This window comes from Salvia miltiorrhiza, chromosome 3 (genome assembly GCF_028751815.1).
Source record: "Salvia miltiorrhiza cultivar Shanhuang (shh) chromosome 3, IMPLAD_Smil_shh, whole genome shotgun sequence".
NCBI classification, from domain to species: domain Eukaryota; kingdom Viridiplantae; phylum Streptophyta; class Magnoliopsida; order Lamiales; family Lamiaceae; genus Salvia; species Salvia miltiorrhiza.
This window is the reverse complement of record NC_080389.1, coordinates 4,303,128-4,322,337: the sequence shown is the minus strand read 5'-3', so window position 1 is coordinate 4,322,337 and position 19,210 is coordinate 4,303,128. Positions and strand designations below refer to the sequence as shown.

The 19,210-nt window shown below is 36.0% G+C and overlaps 3 protein-coding genes and 4 long non-coding RNA genes across 7 annotated transcripts; 1 reads left to right on the top strand and 6 right to left on the bottom strand.

Moving 5' to 3' along the window:
- Positions 1 to 2,572: 2,572 nt before the first annotated feature.
- Positions 2,573 to 5,401, top strand: LOC131017101 (uncharacterized). Its single transcript, XR_009099419.1, has 2 exons — positions 2,573 to 2,918; positions 5,088 to 5,401. It is a non-coding gene; the product is annotated as an uncharacterized LOC131017101 (long non-coding RNA).
- On the bottom strand, positions 2,923 to 4,059 carry LOC131016999 (uncharacterized). The gene is made up of 2 exons (XR_009099304.1): positions 3,503 to 4,059; positions 2,923 to 3,142 (listed from the first exon to the last, which is right to left on the bottom strand). It is a non-coding gene; the product is annotated as an uncharacterized LOC131016999 (long non-coding RNA).
- Positions 5,402 to 6,693: 1,292 nt separating the features above from the next.
- LOC131017094 (uncharacterized) lies at positions 6,694 to 7,372 on the bottom strand. The gene is made up of 4 exons (XR_009099412.1): positions 7,292 to 7,372; positions 7,031 to 7,217; positions 6,907 to 6,954; positions 6,694 to 6,774 (listed from the first exon to the last, which is right to left on the bottom strand). It is a non-coding gene; the product is annotated as an uncharacterized LOC131017094 (long non-coding RNA).
- A 110-nt stretch (positions 7,373 to 7,482) lies between these two features.
- On the bottom strand, positions 7,483 to 9,028 carry LOC131018146 (replication protein A 70 kDa DNA-binding subunit B-like). The gene is made up of 7 exons (XM_057946865.1): positions 8,873 to 9,028; positions 8,544 to 8,778; positions 8,314 to 8,410; positions 8,100 to 8,224; positions 7,936 to 8,014; positions 7,723 to 7,852; positions 7,483 to 7,653 (listed from the first exon to the last, which is right to left on the bottom strand). Exons 1-7 carry the CDS (start codon positions 9,017 to 9,019, stop codon positions 7,483 to 7,485), a joined length of 984 nt encoding a protein of 327 aa, XP_057802848.1. The 5' UTR covers positions 9,020 to 9,028.
- A 269-nt stretch (positions 9,029 to 9,297) lies between these two features.
- On the bottom strand, positions 9,298 to 10,659 carry LOC131018145 (uncharacterized). Its single transcript, XM_057946864.1, has one exon. It carries the CDS (start codon positions 10,657 to 10,659, stop codon positions 9,298 to 9,300), a length of 1,362 nt encoding a protein of 453 aa, XP_057802847.1.
- Positions 10,660 to 10,863: 204 nt separating this feature from the next.
- LOC131017043 (uncharacterized) lies at positions 10,864 to 13,154 on the bottom strand. Its single transcript, XR_009099360.1, has 4 exons — positions 13,020 to 13,154; positions 12,789 to 12,878; positions 11,661 to 11,732; positions 10,864 to 11,148 (listed from the first exon to the last, which is right to left on the bottom strand). It is a non-coding gene; the product is annotated as an uncharacterized LOC131017043 (long non-coding RNA).
- A 378-nt stretch (positions 13,155 to 13,532) lies between these two features.
- LOC131018144 (uncharacterized) lies at positions 13,533 to 15,299 on the bottom strand. The gene has a single exon (XM_057946863.1). It carries the CDS (start codon positions 15,297 to 15,299, stop codon positions 13,533 to 13,535), a length of 1,767 nt encoding a protein of 588 aa, XP_057802846.1.
- Positions 15,300 to 19,210: the final 3,911 nt, after the last annotated feature.

Genomic DNA, 19,210 nt, shown 5'->3' with positions numbered 1-19,210 from the left:
TTAGGGTTTATAGGTTTGCTCCAATCCCCGACGCAAAGCACACTAGAATTCACATTAAAACAAAAAATTGTTTACTTTCACTAGAATTCACATTCGGCTTCACTAGTGAACCACATAGTATCTCACAAGCACAAATAGTAAACAAATATAGGGTTCACCAACAAAAAGCTAAAAAATCTACGGCTAGTTAACGACGCTTCAATTTTTTATACCTACACTTCAAACGACAAAACAGTAGGCCCCCGCATTAATAAAATTCAATTTTTTGATAAAGACAATTCAAGGAACATTCTACTGTCTCACACATAGATCGGTGTTGGACTTAACATATTACAACTCATCAGCAAATTTATCTTTTATAACCACACCTATCAATACTTATTCATATATTTTGAAACCAGAACACAAATCGGAAAACACATTCAAGTGTTCATATCCAGGTCGCATCAGAAAAAAAAATGCTCATAAAAAATGAACCACACCATCAACATATACATACCAGCTCTCTTTGATTTGGTAATCGCCATTAAATATGTAAGATCCTAGGGTTTTTTAGATCTTCGATACGAATTGTCGTCTCCCTGCGCAAAGCCAAGAAAATCGTATGAATCTTAGTATGATTCGCCCTCACCACAGGAAATGAGGAAAGGAGAGAGTAGTAAAAAAAAAAAATCCTAGAACCTTAGTATGAATCCCCCCCTTTCTGCGCAAACCCAAGAAACTTGTATCGCCGCCGCAAATGCTGAAATGAGAGATCTCCAAATTAAAACCCTCCAACTTCCAATTCATACACTTAGAAATAATATTATATTAATTGTTCAAAGATTCGTGAGATCAAATCATATCCTTTGAGTTCGCAGAGAAATAATACGGTAATTTAATTTCCAATTAAATGGGGCGCTATTTTTGGAGGGAGGTTGATGAAGATAATCAGCCGAAATTTTTTTGGACAAAAATATCCTTATCGGTCATTTCATGTATGAATCACAGTATCTTATATCTTGAACCGATCAAATATTCACAATATAATCTGGACCGCAAGATTAATTAGATCTATGGTTAATATTCATTTCTATTTTAAACACTAAGGGGTGTTTTCACCCTAACCCAACCCTATTTATATATATATATATATATATATATATACTAGAAATTCTGCACCGCGTAGGACGCGGTGTTTCCATAATTGCTTCGTGAATTATGGGACCAATAACACTGCTGGTCGAATCATTTTTAAGTGTTAACATATTATACTATGACTTATAGGTCACAATTGTAATACAGTTAGGAGTATTTAATTTGTATAGCTAGGAGCAACAATCTACACAACATAATTTATATATAAACTATTCAAGTATCCTTTTAGACATTACGCGTTATATATACATATCACATTAAACAAAAACTGCATCGAGGCATATACAATGTACATACAAAAGGTAACCTCAAAATGCTAGTAGAGCCAAAAGTCATAGCTAGATAATTGTACAAAGTACATACAAAAGTTTCTTCAAAGTCTCATAAAATCTTTCACTTCATTAGTCCAATATTCTTTGTCTGATTGTTCTGCCACTCCTTGACTTGAGTGTTGGTGTTTGTGGAACTCTTTCGCCTAAAAGTTGATGATAATATTAATAAAATTAGTTAATGACAAACATAATGTATTTGCATAATATCCTATATCGTTGATGATTTGATTTACAACTATTAACACCATTGTCTCATGTAGAATACTAACCTTTGTTATGCTTGACAACCACTTCAGGAAGTTGGTGGGATGGATCAGATATGCTATTAGACTTCATTTTCTTCGCCTTCTTTGCAGATAATGTTGCACAGAAACCCCCATCAATCATACAAGAACACACTTCAAAGATTAAGTGTTTATGTAATGACAATAGTTTTTCTCTAGTATTTCAGTTTTGTACCCTTAGTTACTTGTTTGTCCTTAGCTTGAGTTATTTTAGTCTTCTTTGATGTTTCTTCCACAAGGTCCTGTTTCTCTTGGTATAGTGTGCCTAAATGATTGAGTTAATATTGTTAACAACGAAGAATATTAGAAACAAAAGTTTATCTAATTGGTTGAATAATTACCTGCCAAAGGTAGACATGACTGTATATGAGAATCTTCGACAATTTTTCCATCGGTTGCTCTCGCCACAAATTCATCTACAAATAAAGTTCCTTAATTATATTTGTATACGTTTTATAAGTTGTTGGAGCTAAGCAAGTAACTGGCACACATGTGTATTTGTAACACCCAGCATTTTCACTGCAGTATATATATTATTAATATTGTTTTCTATTATTTTAAAAAAGAAAGAGAATTCTCAAATTTTATGCAAAAAGCCCAATAACTATTATTTGGGCAAGTGATTATGTGAATTTGTATAGTTAAGTCCAATACTTTATTATTTTATTTAGAAACTCAAATTATGTTGAGTTAAGAGATGGGCTATAATCTCAATTTTTATTCAAAGTTCAAGTACCTTCAAATTTATTTTCGAATGCCAAGTTTGTGAGCAAACTTGATAAGCCCAGTAGCTATTATTTGGACCAAGAGGGTGTTAAAGAAATATTAAAAAGAAAACCCAATAGTTATTATTTGGGCCAATGACTTTGTTAACATTGTTAAAATATAAAAGAGGCCCAAGCCCATCACTAAATATTAATCAGCCTTATTAGCGTAAATTAGAGTATTAAGATTATTAAGGCAGATTAGCTCATCAGATCAACACGTAGCTCATCACTTTTTAGTCAGCTGCTTCACCAACCGACTTATATCAGTATAAACCTGGTGAACTACATAATTTCATTTTTTTCCTCATTCTGCAAGCCGGCAAAATACCATCCCAAATCCGACTCAACCACGATCATTTACAATCCCCAGCAGTTCATAGCAGCATCAAGCAAAGCAGGTAGTTTTCTTGTATACAATTCAATCAATTCCTTGTGTATAAAGGAACAATTAAGAACAGCAGAAAAGACATAGCTACACATAAGCATAGTAACGATACAGTATTGTTTCCTCACCATCAAAATCCCAGTTTTACAATAAGCAATAAAGGAAAATAGGTTTATAACATATAAAAATTGAATCTTGAGCCGTAGACGAACTGGAGATCCCCTGAATCATCGATTCCTGAAATGGGAAATAGTTTGAGACTTATTAGTTTGAGGAAGTAAAAATCTGAGAATTAGATGGATAAAAGGGGATAGAACAGGGGGTGGGGGACGGCAGCAGCCGCGAGCCACTGCGGCGGAGGCGCGACTGGCAGCGGCGACCGCCGATGCAGCCCGCGCCACGCCGGTCCGCGGTGGCTGTTAACAACAAGAGAGGGAGTTTGAACGAGAGAGAGAGAGACTGTGATACAGACAGAGAGGGACGGACATGAGAAGAAGTAGAGCGAAACAGAGGGGGAGACCGAGATTAAGAGCACAGAGAGAGCAGAAAGAGAGATCGAGAGGCAGAGATAGATAAAGAGAGAAATAGGGGGCTTACCTGAGTTAGAGGGGCGGCCGCGCGCCAGAGACGACGGCGGTGGAGGCAGGCCTCGCCGGAGAAACGAATTCCAGAGGGGAAGAAGGGAGGCAGAAAACCCTAGAAATTGGGAATCTTAGAATTAAGGAAAAAGGAAGGAAAGGAAGAAGAAGGGGAGAGAGAGGCGCTGGCCTCGCCGCGCCGGAGGCGGCGATGACCGGCGACGTCGCCAAGCGTGAGAGAAAGGGAGAGTGACAGACGCGGGTGAGTGAACAGAGAGAGAAAGACCACGTCTGAGGAGAGAAGGAGGAATCTGATTTCCTTTATTTTAAGAAGACTCTAGTTTTCATTTTATATAGATTTATGTTATAAGAGTGGTTAATTTAATTAGGCTAAGTAAATTCTTAAGCCTATTTATTTTTGGGCCCTATTTCGGATGACTTGGTTTAAATAAGATTGATATTGGACCAGGATAATAAGTTAATTATGGACTCAACTTATTAATTGGGCTCTTCATTTATTCAATTGAGTTGGGTTAGTTTTAATTCTTAGCTTCGATGGTTAATTAGACAATGGATTTAATTTATATACTTGAGTCTTTAATTTATTTAACTAAGCTTAAATCATTTCAATGTGAGCCTAATAGTTACACATTAAAGTATTCCAGAATCAAGTCTTTAAAGAAGAGAAAAAGAGGTTTATATTATTTCTAAATTCATAGTTATTTATTAATTAGTGCAAGTAGAGTTATGACTAATGACAGAGTTATGATATCACAGTTTAATTCCTTGTTGGTATTTTGATAAGTTTGTCAAGTAGCATCTAGTCTTTATATCAAAATTTTCAGTAGAGCTATTACCTTAAAACCAACATAAGCATTCTTTATAAATCAGTCCATATCATTTTCCTCATTATTTATTAGTCAGTTTTTATACTGAAGGTCGGATACAAGCAAGGGCAAAGCAATAGTTAGAATTACTAGTGTTGTCAGACCACGATCAGGTGGGCTTTCTAAACTCAAAATCTGAAGTGCACACTATTTCATGATGTTTACATGAATAAAGTTATATTAAAGTTATTGACTTGCCAAAACTTTTATGAGCTTGTATGATACCTATCTGGCACCAGAAGTTAATCGAATTCGGATCCTGTTCTATCCAGATGTTAGACAGGATTAGTGTACACAAGGGACCGTGAGCCGATCTAGCATATCGGCCGGCCTAGGACTGTGAGTCGGTTTAGCGTATCGGCCGGTCTAGGTTCGTGAGCTAGTTTAGCGTATCGGCCGGTCTAGGACCGTGAGCCGGTTTAACGTATCGGCCTGTCAATGACCGTAGAAGGTGGCCACCTTCTCGGCACACAGTTATCATTGCAGATATGGTAGAGTACAAAGAAGTATGTCTGCAGACGTATATGAAGTTTATGATAATTACAGGAAAGTTTTACAGTTTTGCGTGCACAGGTTATTTAAATAAAACTCATGTGTGATGCTTGAGATGGCAAGTTCAATATATAGCTCTAAGAGAAAGCTTTAAAGTTATTTCGGCATGTGACCATTGAGTACCTTTTTAGTACTCAGCCCTGCATATGTTTTCTAAATGTGCAGGTTAAGCTGTGATGCAGATGGATGTCAGCAGAGCAAAGCTTTTGATATATAAGTACTAAATTAGGCTCAGGATTCCATGTCTTCATACATGTAATCCACTTAAGCTATTCCGCTGCAACGCTTAGTGCGTTTTACTTTATTGATGTGTTGCAAAGATTTCAAACTAATAGCTTACAGAATTATGTCACTTGATACTTAGACAACTTGTCGTTATGTATTGCGAGTTGTCTGCCTTTGAGTTTTAGAAAAGATTGTTTATGATTACCAAATATTTTGGTAAATTATTGTTTAAGCAGGTTAGTGATTTTTATTGAGATCTATTTTCTTTTTTATTTTCTTATTTTGTTTTCAGTCACACTTTTTCCCGACTTAACTATTCACTAGCTTAGGTCGGGCTGTGACAGTATTGGTTCAGATTTCATGGTAATTACACAATAGTAATAAGTGGTAGTTCAAAACATGAATAGAGTAAACATAGACGATATCAATTTAAAATTAGAATGTTTAGATGCACATGTTTAAGGATCTTTGATCTTCATGTTCACCTGACTTTATGGCCTCAAGCTAATGTTTTTAACTTTCTTTTTTATTTTTGAAATTTCTAACAATGACACAATAATATTTCATCATTTAATTTGCTGGATATAAATTCTAACTATTACCTGATAGATGCATATCCAAATGTGCATCATCAAAATTCTCAGGTGTATCAACATCCTCTAACATTACAAAACCAATATAATATTGCTAGATCAATCATTATTCTTATATTAGTTATACAATTTCTCTATTGCAATAAAAAGTAAAACACTCACTACTCATGGAAAAGAATATAAAAGGTTTCACCAACATCTGTTCAAAGTGATAAGAAGAATCCTCATTTTCACTAAGCCATGATTATCATTTTCTGGTGGAAAACATATCATGAAAATCTTTAGCAAAATGCACTAAATCTTTTAATAATAATTGGATACCTGAATCTTCATCAGAAAGATCAAAGTGCACGACTTTTTTTCTTTTGCTAACAAATCTTCTTTTGATTTTTCCAATGTTACCTGATATAGTATATGAATTGAACCCGATTTCTTAGATGAATAAAATATGAAAATTAAATCTAGAAAATTTCTTATTGGGTGCGTGCATTTTTTCATCACATACACTTTTGTTATTATATATGTAAAAAATCAAATACACGTCGAACCAAGATTCTTTGAAAATAAATTTCTAAATTTTGGTGACACACCTCTTTCAGTCGATTCCACTACGCAATTCAGACTATCATTTCTTGAATCATCGGATAGAACAATAGAGCAAATTTTCTTTTTACCTCTGAAGATTTCTGTGATGGAGAAGCAATATAGTTATATTAAATGAATATGCAATTAATATCAAGTATCTATTTATAACAGTGGATGTGATACCTGATATTGGTTTATCATCATCAGAAGAAAGACTATCTTCAAATGAGCTTCCGATTGTGTCTGTTGTTGCAAAATTATAATTATTATCTTTTCAAGCAAGAATATCATATCATAATCATTTTAACCAAAATTATAATTATTATCAAGCAAGAATAGCATATCATAATCATTTTCACCTTTGATATATTCAACATGGCTTTCTTGGGATATTTTCCCCTTGCCTTTAGCTTTGGCAGCATCCTTTGCTCGAATGTCTTCATCATTATCTATATTAATTACAACAATCATCATTACAAAAAATCACAATAAATTTTAACTTAATTTAACTAAAATGTTTAAATTTAATTACAACAAATATTAATTGGTTGCTATCACAAAATTAGTTGGAAATATTTCACCTAATGACTCGGGAAAAACCAATTGTCTCGTCGCACTTTTTAGCAGCCCTGGAGAATAAAATACTAAAATTATTATCATCTTAATTTAATAATACATAGAATAGAAGAAAAAAATTATACAAACCTTGCTCCAGATGAGCTTCAGGTTCAATGCTACTTTTCTCAGATGGTATTGCACCATCATCTTGTAAAATCTCAATAGCATCCGCAGTGAAAGTACAAACATCTTTAAATATTCGACTTTTTAACTTTAAGAGTAAGACAATATTGCATAGGCGTTGCCTAAGAAAATCCACCTGCGTTATGGGTCCCTATAATTTTAAAAGGGTATTATTCATTTTTGTAAATGTGATAACAATCGATCATTGTATAGTAGAATACTCACTTGATTTTGTTTTTTATAAAACTCGGAAGGATCTAGGCCAAGAAGTTTTTGAGCTTCTTTCCCCAAAAAAGTGACTTCCACTTGTCCAGGCGCATCAAAGACCATGAGACTAAATCTGAAGCTATTGTAAAATCAAGTGTTCAATATACACACTTGTACAAATCTATATTAAGAAAAGAGATATTAATAGATTAGCACCTTCGATTTGCTATTCTCATGTTCTTGCATGGAGTTGAGTAACACATGAACTCCGTACCATATGATGCAACAGTCTTTGTGGAACATATTGGACAACCAATGTAAAAGTAGTCTTGGTATTCATTTTCCAATCTTGCTTTAACTTTTACATTAAAGTATGTATTCTGGAAAAGAAATTAAAAAAAAATGTTAAATTCGTGTTACTTGTGCAAGTACAATATAAAGTAAGTCACCTCTTGATTCTGCAACATTTGTTCCACTTTAGTAATCTGCAAAGGTTGCTTGGGTGAGCGCAACACTTTCTTTTCAAAAAAACCACCAGTTTGTATTAAGATGTTAATGGCCTCTTCATTCTCTTGCTTCCTGTTTATGATAATTATAAGCAAGTTAAGAACAAAAATATCCACATGATAAGGTTCTTAATTGTTATACAAATTATACAATACCATCTCTCTAGTTCAATTAGCATTTCATTCTCAAAGCCATCCAAGACAATTGACTGAGCATTGGTGGTCAGACTCAATCCTGAACATTAAAAACAAACCATCATCGGTTGTGCCTAACAATTTATGTATGTATAATTTATCTCACCAAGTAAAATCATGCATACCGTAGTATGGCACGACTGAAAAATTCAACAACAACAATGGTATCCTATTCGAAATAGGTTCCAATTTAGCATAGATCTCATCGGATACAGAATCTTCCCAAAATGTCACCACAAACGATTCCAGCCTACATTTCCATGTAATATGTTACTTTAAACTAAACTAAACATATGTAAAGAAATACAAAAATATAAACTCATCGTGTATCTAACATACTCTGTATCTATAGCAGCATACTCACGAATGACTTTACCCTGTCCTTTGACTGTGACTACTCGAGGTTCATGGGTAGCAATAATGACACAAGCAGTATCTAAGTAAGAGAAGAAAATGATTAATTAACATTGCTAAAATAAATATAGAAATATCATTCACAAATCTTCAATAACTAAGTTGCTTAGCTTAACTGATCAATGTCTTTGTTGAGAGGAATTTGTGGAACTCACAACTTGGAGTTGTTCTAAAACTTAGTCCCCCAACAGGTATAGAATCATTTGGTTCTTCCTTCACCGAAGTATCTTTTCTGAACGTCCATTGGTAATTACATGTCACAATTGGATTCCTGTATTGCTTTGGATCAGAAACATAAGCTCCTTTCACCATGTAAACATTACCCTCTTGAAGCACATGTTTGAACCTATCTATATTATCATGGAATATCACAGCATCAAGAGTGTGGCCCTAAAAAGAACAAAAGAATTAATATATGCCACTTTTTATAGGTAAGAAAAACTCACTACAACAACTTAAATGTAAGTGATACTCATTAACTTACCAAGCCATCACCCAAGATTAGTTTCTGAAATTTATTAGGATTATTGTTAGCTTGCTTAGCTCCTAGCTTCTTGATCACTCTCACCTTGCATTTCCATTCCTTCATTCCTGGGAGAATCTCATTCATTGGGATCAAACGCTCTTCCATCTCTTTTGACAACCTAATTGGATCATGGCAGTAAGTAACAAAAGCATTTTAATTACAAAACAAACAATAACAGTTAGATTAAATAAACAGATTCAAATATATATATTTTATAGTACAAATTCAAGCAAAATAGTAATCTTAACTAATTGGAATTCAATATTATAAGATCCTAAATGTTTCACTAATTCTATCCTATACTCTATTTCAAACTAAGACTACCCCAAAAAAGAGTACACTCCTATAAATACATGCCTTCTACAAAGTACCCAAACTTATCATCATGTCGCCGCTTGCAAAATTTCAGTGTACACAACATTTCTTGTTTCACATGTTGAATCCATATCATCAACTGGCGGTCGAATCAGGAATTTTATTGAACTTGATGTTCTGACCCTTGATAAAGCAACATATAGCTGTCCATGTGAAAAAACAGGATGAGGCAAATAAACACCAACACGATCCAATGTTTGGCCTTGAGATTTGTTGATGCTGATAGCAAAACACAATCTTAGCGGAAATTGCAGCCTCTTAAAAGTAATTGGACATATGTGTGTATCATCCAACTCCAATGGAATCCTTGGAATTAAAACATATTCACCAGAATGGGTCCCCACAGCAATGACTGCTCCAATCACGTGCCTACCAAGATCACGCACAATTAAACGTGTTCCATTACACAACCCCTCCAATGGATTTAAGTTGCGAAGTAACATAACAGGACAATTAACCTTTAATTTAAGAACATGTGGTGGCAATGAACCAACACTAATTGCATTCATATAATCTTGATAGTATTGTTGCTGACTTGGATCGTTTGCATAATCCGTGCTAACATATTCAACCATGTTGCCTGGGAATTTTCCAATCAATGATTCGTTAATTTCCCCCATGCATTCATTTTTAGGAGTTAAAATAGCGGTATTTATAAGGCTCGAAGAACCGCTAGAATATGCATCAAATGATGGAAATATTTCATTGACCAGTGTGTCAAGAGGCGAATCTGAACCATGGTAAGAAAGGCACATATCATCAGGAAGATTAATATAATCGTCATGAACATTTGGCTCTATGCCTTCACCAACCCTCAATAACAAATCTGTAAAAACAGGATCCTCCATTGCCCGCATATTCTGTGTCAAATGAATTTTTCGAATAAGAAGCCATATGGATGAAAATACCAAACAAGCATCCACTATCTCTTCACAAGAACCCCTTCGAACAATCGGTATAGTTTGCCTGAAATCTCCACCAAGAACAACTGTTTTCCCACCAAACAATAACTGGTTTTCCATCAAATCTTGCAACAATAAATTTAAAGCTTCAACTGCCTTTCGATTTGCCATCGATGCCTCATCCCATAATATTAGCTTGGCTGCAATTATTAACTTTGCAGGCGCAGTATTCTTGCTTATCGAGCATGACATAGATTCATCTAAATTTAACGGAATTTTAAATCTAGAATGAGCTGTTCGACCATTTGGTAACAAAGAAGCTGCAACACCAGATGAAGCAACTGCAAGTGCAATGTCACCGGTTGAACAAACAATGGGCAAGATTGCCTTATATAAAAATGTCTTTCCAGTGCCACCAGGACCATCAATGAAAAAGCCTGAGCCAATTGGTGAAGCAAGACTGGACATTATCTCAAGATATGTCACAGCCCGGTTGAGCAAATTGTAATTAGCTTGATCGATTTGGACCGTGAACTATGATTAGGATCGACGAGGAATAACAATTAACTACTTTTACTACAAGATACAAATGATTTGCAAACTAGAATAGAAATGAAGATGGATATTCTCAAGAACTCGAGCTAAGGTAACATGGGAATATTACAACATCGATGAGGGATTAAGCTTGAAGATAGATATCACACAATTTAAGTAGATTAATTTACATCCCATGGGCACTAGCGGAAACAAGACTAAAATACAACTATTCTCCCAAAATATATTTGGGTTTAATTGCTAAGCAAAACATAATAAGTTTATAGCCCAAAAGACGTGCGACGGACATGTTCAACAAAAGAGGTACATATATGAGGCCTTTTACATATTCTATAGCATTTGTAGATCTGGCAAAAAGAAAACTCCGCTGCACAACACACCTGCTTTCCATTCCCTCTCAACCTGCACATTTAGAAATATATGCAGGGCTGAGTACAAATACTCAGTGAACATGTGCCGAAAGATACAATATATATAAAAGACTTTAACATTATCATGCCATAAATTAGCAGCACACAGGGATTTTATTGTAAAGAACCTGTGCCTACCAAAATATTTTATTACAATATATCATTAAAATGCCTGCAGACAATTCACAAGAGTATGTACCATCACATCCACAATAACCTCAGCCAAGTGACGGGGAGTAGGCCTCCTCCCACTGTCACCACGACCGGCCGACCCGAAGGACGGCTCCCAGTCAAACAACCTTGAGCGCCCGTCCCTTACTAGCATAATCGTCTAGCATAGAGACCGATATCGATTTATACAGGGTGATCAGCCCCTAATAGCTCAGTACCATACTCAAAATCATAAAGTATTTTGGCATGATATGTTTGCATCGTCACTTTACTGAAATGCTTTATCGAAACAGAATATGATTTTCACTATTATCAAAGTAAATAAATGCCCACCTGTGATATGCTTACTCAATCACTAGTATACTTCCTCTTCCTCACAATGGTGTCGTCAAAGATTCGTCGGACCTTCATTATATAGGGTTAACAAATGAGTCGCAAAGTTCATAAGACTTAGTTGCATAAACAAAACATCTCTTACTATCCTTAGGGTTTGCATCCAACTTTCCATACTAGACTAAATTCTAACTCTCACCGAGTTCTCACAAGAACAAAAAGCTTGAGTCTATAAACGATGGTCTTCCATAGCTAACAAAATAGAAAACACCACATATAGAGAGGTCGATAATACAGAAGCGTGCTCTTCCCCAACAATTCATTCAAAAATGTCTGGGAGGCAGAAGCCCGAACTCTTCTCACATAAAAGCAGATGATTCAAGATATTACTTAGGCATCTCTTTAACAAAAATTCCTAATTAAAACATATAAACTTGAGATAACTCATAATTACATATTACAAATCATTTTAATGTAACACCATATTTCAACCTTTCTGCACTGCATCAACTTTCAATAATAAACTGTTTTGATCCAGAGCTCTTCAAGATTCTATTTTTATATGCACAGAAACCTCTATGAGTCTAGTTTACTTTAAAAAAAAGTACGTTGAAAAACTCCAAGTGGTTTAAGAGATATGGCCATTTTCCTACTGCCTACCAGATTCTGGCAGTTTCTGGCAACGAAATGTTTGAATTTTTAAAATATAGGAAATGTTTCTTAAATGATCTCAAAATTTTCAAGTGGGTCCTTAACACTTTCAACTTTACACAAAAAAAAAAATTCGGAGGTATTTGTCAACAGGAAACTACTGAAATGGATGGCTCAAGTCTCTGTCATACAGAACATTTTGACAGAGATTGCCAGTAAAAGTTTTTGATTTTAAAAGAGCAGTAAACATTATCCAAAAGACTCAAAAATTTGTGTGTAAGTTCAAAATACTCCAATATATACACCATAAAATTTTCAAGACATTTGAACAACAAGGGCCTGTCGAAAAAGACTGTGGAAATTCTATTTTCCCAAATTTATCTAGCAGTCCAACAAATGAAAACACAAATATACTCATATATATATACAAACAATACATATAACCTGAATTTGGTGAAACAAAACAAAATTTCATACCTTAATCAAGCTAGGGTTTTTTTCGAAATTGGGGTTAGTATGTATCTCCTTGATCTCTACTCCAAAAACTATTTCATAATACTCCAGTAGCTAGAACAAGAAAGATATGAAGTTAAAAAGGCATATATACACATAGGTATATATGTATATTTTTAGAGAGAGATTTTGTAGTTTCATTACTAATTAAAAACTGATTTGGATGTTTGAAAATGATAGAAGCTCATGTAATACCTGTTAATCGGAGGAAAAACTAGAGATTCAACCCATGGCTTGAAGATTTTTGTCCAAAATGGAGGATTTTTCTTTTACAATCTTCACTCTCTCTCTACAAAAGGGTTTGGGTAAAAAGAAAAAGTTTGAGTGAGGTAGATGATGGGTCACCCCTTTTTTTCAATATAAAGAAATGTCTTCCAAATAAAAAAAAAAGATTGTTTTAAAAATAAAAATACTTAAAAGCACTATTATATTATTACATAAACATATGCAATGTACACAACTAAATATACTAATCAAACCATAAGTCCTAAATTAATAGCTAAAAATTACACAAAAGAAATTAAGAACATAAATCAGTTTGGAAAGTTAGAGGATAAATACTAATGTTGACCATAATAATTCTTATTCGCATATAAAGCACATAATTAACAACAATTACTCGAATTCCAAAACTTTATAAATTATATCCTATGGATGCCAAAACCATGATTAGCAAGTACTAATAAATTAATAACAATTTCTAAATTGCTATCGAAAATTTGAGGATTTTACAAGATAAGCAAAGCGTTGTCTTTCATTAAAACGACCCACCGAACCTAAATCAGATTCTGCAACTGGCATATTAATTTCAGCTGCAAATTCACGACTATTTATCTCTTCACGAGTCAACCCAACTATATAATCGACCACAGAGTACTCATCGATCCCATGACCCATCATTTGCAAAAAAGAATCAATGGACCGTAGAGATAACCGATAACCCTCTACATGGTCTAATAGATAATCCCGCATTATATCAGCAGATAAAGCATCTCTAAATTCAATCCACAGATTTTTGGGATCAGAAGGGGAATTAAAAACAAGTATAATCGCAAATAATTTTCGCAGAGCAGACGGCATTTGATAAGTTACAGCTTCGTGAATCGCATGCCTAACATCGTTGTCAGAATCCAACAAGCCTCTATCAAGAGCTGCCTCCCGAAAAGACAAAAACAATACTCCATTTGATGTTCTTAAATCTTCAAAAGATGTTGGAGCCCTAACATGATTCAGCAAAAGCCTTAGATAAAAACGCTCCACTTCTGTAATATTGACAGAGACAAGTCTACCAATTGTTCCTAACCTAGAGCGCAGTGTCCACCTCCTAGTTTGTAAGCTCCATACAAAATGTTCAACAAATTCCCGATACAATAAATTTAGTGCTGCAACTTCAACAAATTTATTCATCTCAAAAAACTCTGTAAGTTGTGTCCTGTTAGCACGATCAGAATCTACAATTTTCGAAAGAGATTGGTTGGCCGCGAAAAAAACCTGTTGATACCCCGACAAATGCACGTGTAATTGCAAAACTGATGGATACATATCAAAAATATCAAATCCATAAATTCGCCACATAGCTTTCGGAGCACAAAGCCACTGTGACTTTTGAAAATCAGAAATCTCATCTATTGGCTCTGCAGATTCAACATCAACAATATTGTATGCTATTTGATCATTACCCTTACAAACATATTTGTAAAGATACTTCACTGATCTAACATTCGTACAAACTTGGACATTAATATGGCAATCAAACTTTGCCAATAAATAAGCATTATAAGGGACCACCCATCTGTTATCCAACCACTTTCCATCATCTCTACGCCTGTAGTCAGGGTATGAGTCCAACCGATGTTCAGTGTTTAACTTAAACTCTTTAGGATAATAACTTTTGCATTTTTCCCCTATCATGCATGCATTCTTTGGGTTGAGTTCACCACATGGCCCATGCATCATATGATTAATAACACAAGAATGTAGATGTGGAGTCAGGTCAAGATCTGGAATCTCAGCAGATACAAATCGATCATAAGCATCAGTTGAAGTCACCTTATATCGTGGTTGTAATATTATCAACCAATGAACATGTGGAAGGCCTCTTTTCTGAAATTCAATCACATAAAAATAAGCTGCAACTACCCCAAACAAAGAGTCTTTTACAATTTCCTTTTTTAGTTCCTCATTTTTTGCCCTGAAAACTCTTGCATATAAATCAGCTCTATTATGACTCTTCTCAACAGGAAATAATTCACTTTGAATTTCCACCCACTTTGGATTACAAGTCATTGTGAGAAAAATATCTGGGCGTCCAAATTTCGCGACAAGTGCCAGCGCATTCATGTAACGACAACGTAGATCACGCGGGCCACTTGTAAAGGTCTTAGGAAGAAGAACACGCTTACCAACAGATTTTGCACTAATAACACCATTAGATGTTATACTCTCAACTATCCCTTGATACGATTCAGCCCTCATTTCAAACTTTGACTGATTATGACGAAAAAAATCTAGTCTTTGTGTCTTGATCTTAACATAAGTATCAATCTGAAACTGTTGAATTACTCGACCAGTTCTAAGGATATTTGTTATATCGTCGGTGCGTATTTGAAACAGATAGCAATAATATTATCTCATAGCAACACATGAAGGAGTTTTGAAATTCCTCAACAAATCTGCATGGAATGATAGATAAGTCCTTATCAAAAAGTAGAACAAACAATATAAAACACAAAATTATCAATAAATATTCCTATTAATTGATTCACGCACCAACCCTTTTTCATGAACAACAACAAAAAAACTATTGTTCTATAAAAAAAAGTCAGCCTAAATAACTCCCATATAAGCAACAAAATTTTCTAGTATATTAATATAAGCACAAAGACATAATACTAAGTTAATAATGAAATCAATGCAACACATCATAGAATGCAAAAAATAATATGAAAAATATAGTAGTAGAGAAACATAAACCACATTGCAGAAGACCTAACAAATGAACATACATCAAAACGATTAAACACGTACTATTTTGTTCGGCAACAAGTAGGGTGCCAGCTTCTTCGTGCATATGCGGATCAACAGTATTATTTTCATGATCATCAGTATTTTGTTTAGTTTGGTCCAAATTCAAATCAACGTTGTCAATAGTTTTGGGTATTCCAGCATACCAACCTGGCTCGCCATACAGAAAGATTAGATAGTACTGGAGAGGATCATAGCATCCATAGTAATAGTGCACATAGCGAACACCACCTGATCTTAGGTTGACCCTAATATCACGAGGTTATTCCATAGATGTTCCCACACCTTCGTTCCAAACTGCTGCAACATGGTCAACTACTGGAAGATTATAAACACGTTGGTCAAGTTTAGGATTGGCACGCAACACTATAGCATAACTATCCAGGTCATCCTTGTTTTGCAAATTGGTGAAGAAATTATGGTATGGATTATTAGTCAAGATGTTCACCAACAATGAAACTATAACACGGTCCAATCCTTCAGATTGAGATACACGATTATCCAACTCTCTCTCAGTGCCATAGAAATATAACTGCAAATGCCTCGGCACACCATCCTTGGGTGTTAGTTCATGGATATAATGCCGAACAATACCCTGCACTTTGAAGGTGTAAACCCCTTTGTTAGCTTTAGCCAAAGCTTGATCATAAGTCATCTTAATAGATGTGAATGCCAAAGAATTATTATATGTCCTGCAACGCCGACGGAACTCGACCCCCAAAGTTGTCATATCATTTACATAGAGGTTCCATAACTCATCTGGCATTTTGGGCAACTGCATCTTTATTTTACCTGATGCGCAACAGAAGGCGGGAGGTTCATTAGCGAATCGAATAGCTTTACAATGCTGACAAGGGTCTTTATGTGGTAGTTCATAAGCCTCATTGGGTATTTCAATTAATCTTCTGAACATCTCAATATCTTTTTGCATAGCCGAGCGTGAAGTTGATGTGTGGCCTAATTATGCAATAATTAAAAAAAAATCAAAAGTGAGCAATATGCATATCAAAATTATAATAAACAAATTAAATAAACAACAAGAAGCATAAAAAAGAATGAAAGCCTTTGATTGAGAATAATTTTAGCATTCTGCTTGAAAAATCTGACTATCCATTTTGAGCAAAAGGCACATTAATTTACAGACAAGCAATATGGAAAAATTTTACATCATCCAATCTGTACCACTAATATTCAATACAATAAAATAGAGGTTTATTAAAAAAGAAAAAGAAAAAACAACCCTTGAAAGCACAAAGAAGCAGACTATGGGTACAAATCTCGAAAAGAGAAGAAAAAACTAAGGAACAAAAAAACTAATAACGAAACTCAGGATAATCATCCATTTCATCTGACCAACGCCCATGGACAACATTATTCATTGCAATAATACTAGGCCTATTGGAAAGGTCAACCACAAACTCCCTCGGCTTGTAACCCATTTCCTCCGCATTCCTAAGGCGATTTTTAATACATCCATCCGGAAGTGTGTGTACAGGCTCTCTTCCCTTTCCCGAGCCCTTTGGACGGCCACGCCCATGCTTCTGCTCCGAGAGCAGTTGCATCCCCTGATTAACCTGCTCCTCTAATCGAATTATACGATTCGCAATGTCCTTCGGAGTGGGATTGGGCTGCATCTCTCCCTCAACCTCCTTAATCGGAGAAATACCTGCCCCAACAACCGAATGCTGCTCCACCACTGCTCCTCCAATCTCTCCGGGAACTGAGGAAACAGTCTCTCGAATATCATCGTGCATCACCATTCCCATGTTGGTGTCACTATCCGCAATAATCGTCTCCTCCTCCTCAGAGCTATACTCCCTAAGAGGCTTGTCATAAACTGAATGTTGTACCGGCTTCGTGGAAACCTCCAAAAAATCCGGTCCTGTCATCGTAGCCACATCCTTCTCAAGCAACAAAACCGATTCATCAATAGCAAGTACGTCGAATCTATTTCCCTTAGCTGTAGTATTCCCCCTCGAGGCCGGAGAACCCACAACCGAATCTTTCTCTGCCAATCCCTTTGGAGCAACCTGCTGCTGCATCGTCAAAGGGGCAGCCTGCTGCTGCCCAAACTCTGGCTGTGCCGGCTTCCAAGCTAATTGTTGTTGGACATTTCTGTTTGCAGCCTGCTCATTTGAGTTAATCGCCGCCTGCCAATGCGGCCCATTGTAAACTTGCGTAATCTTAGCCTTGTTATTCACAGTGTCATTATGTTCTCCCATCCACCCAAGCTTTAACTTGCGGCACCTATTTGGGGAGTGTCCCGTAATCTTGCAACGACCACAATATAGAGGGAGATTTTCGAAAACAAACTCAATATGAAAAGAAAAATCCTCCATATCAATAAGAAGAGTATTAGGAAGAGGGAGAGACATATCTATTTCAACAAGAATACGGGCAAATTGTCCAAAATCTCTCCCTGCCGAAGCACCATCGATCTTTAGAGGATGGCCCAAATAACGTCCAATTCCAGAGATAACTTGTGGATTCCAGTACTCGATAGGAAGATAATGAATTCGAACCCAAACATTAGCCAAGGGTGAGTTTTCCTTGAACGGATCAAAGTTGCGAGCCCACTCTCGAAGCCGAAGAAGACCCTTTGAAAGTTCCCAGATCACCTTCTCCTTGGCTATAGCTTTATCAGTCGCCGTAGTAAAACAGAGCGTGTAAAATCCCTTTCCCAGCGGAATCAGTTGCCAGTCAGAATTTATACCCCAAATCTGTTGAAGCTCCGACTTCAACTCCATAGTTGAACGTGGCTTATCGCCTTTTCCCAACAGAAGTCGTCCTGTTAGTGCATGCTCAAAAGCTTGGACCTCCTTTAAATATAAAGCCTTAGGAATTTTGAGAGAGAATTGATCGCCGTCCTTCATTGGACGCAAATCATGAAAAACATGAGCGGCTAAATCTTGCCGCTTAATAGGTCGCTTAACAGTAGCACTAGCATAAGAAATCCTAGTGTTACCAGAAATCCTAGTGTTACCAGCCACGCAGGTATTTACAGAATTCTTCTCAACGGTAGTGCAATCGGCACCACTAGGATTTGCAGTCTTCCCAGCGGCAGCCTGGGCCTCAGCAGTCTCCACCGTGCTGTTACATGAAGCGCTGTGAAAAACCGTGGGAGATAGAGACCGAGCGGAAGAAGTTCTAGGTTGAGGGTGTTCAAAATTCGCAGAAACAGAGGGGAGATTTAGGACTCCCTTATCGCCAGTTCCGGCCGGCGAGGTGGCCTGGGCAGCCGCAAGAGTCGTCGTCGTGTTGAAGCTTGAGGGAGAAGTTCTTGATTGAGGCTGTTGAAAATTCGCAGAGACAGGAGGGAGATTGAGAACTCCCTTATCACGAGTTCCGGCCGGCGAGGTAGC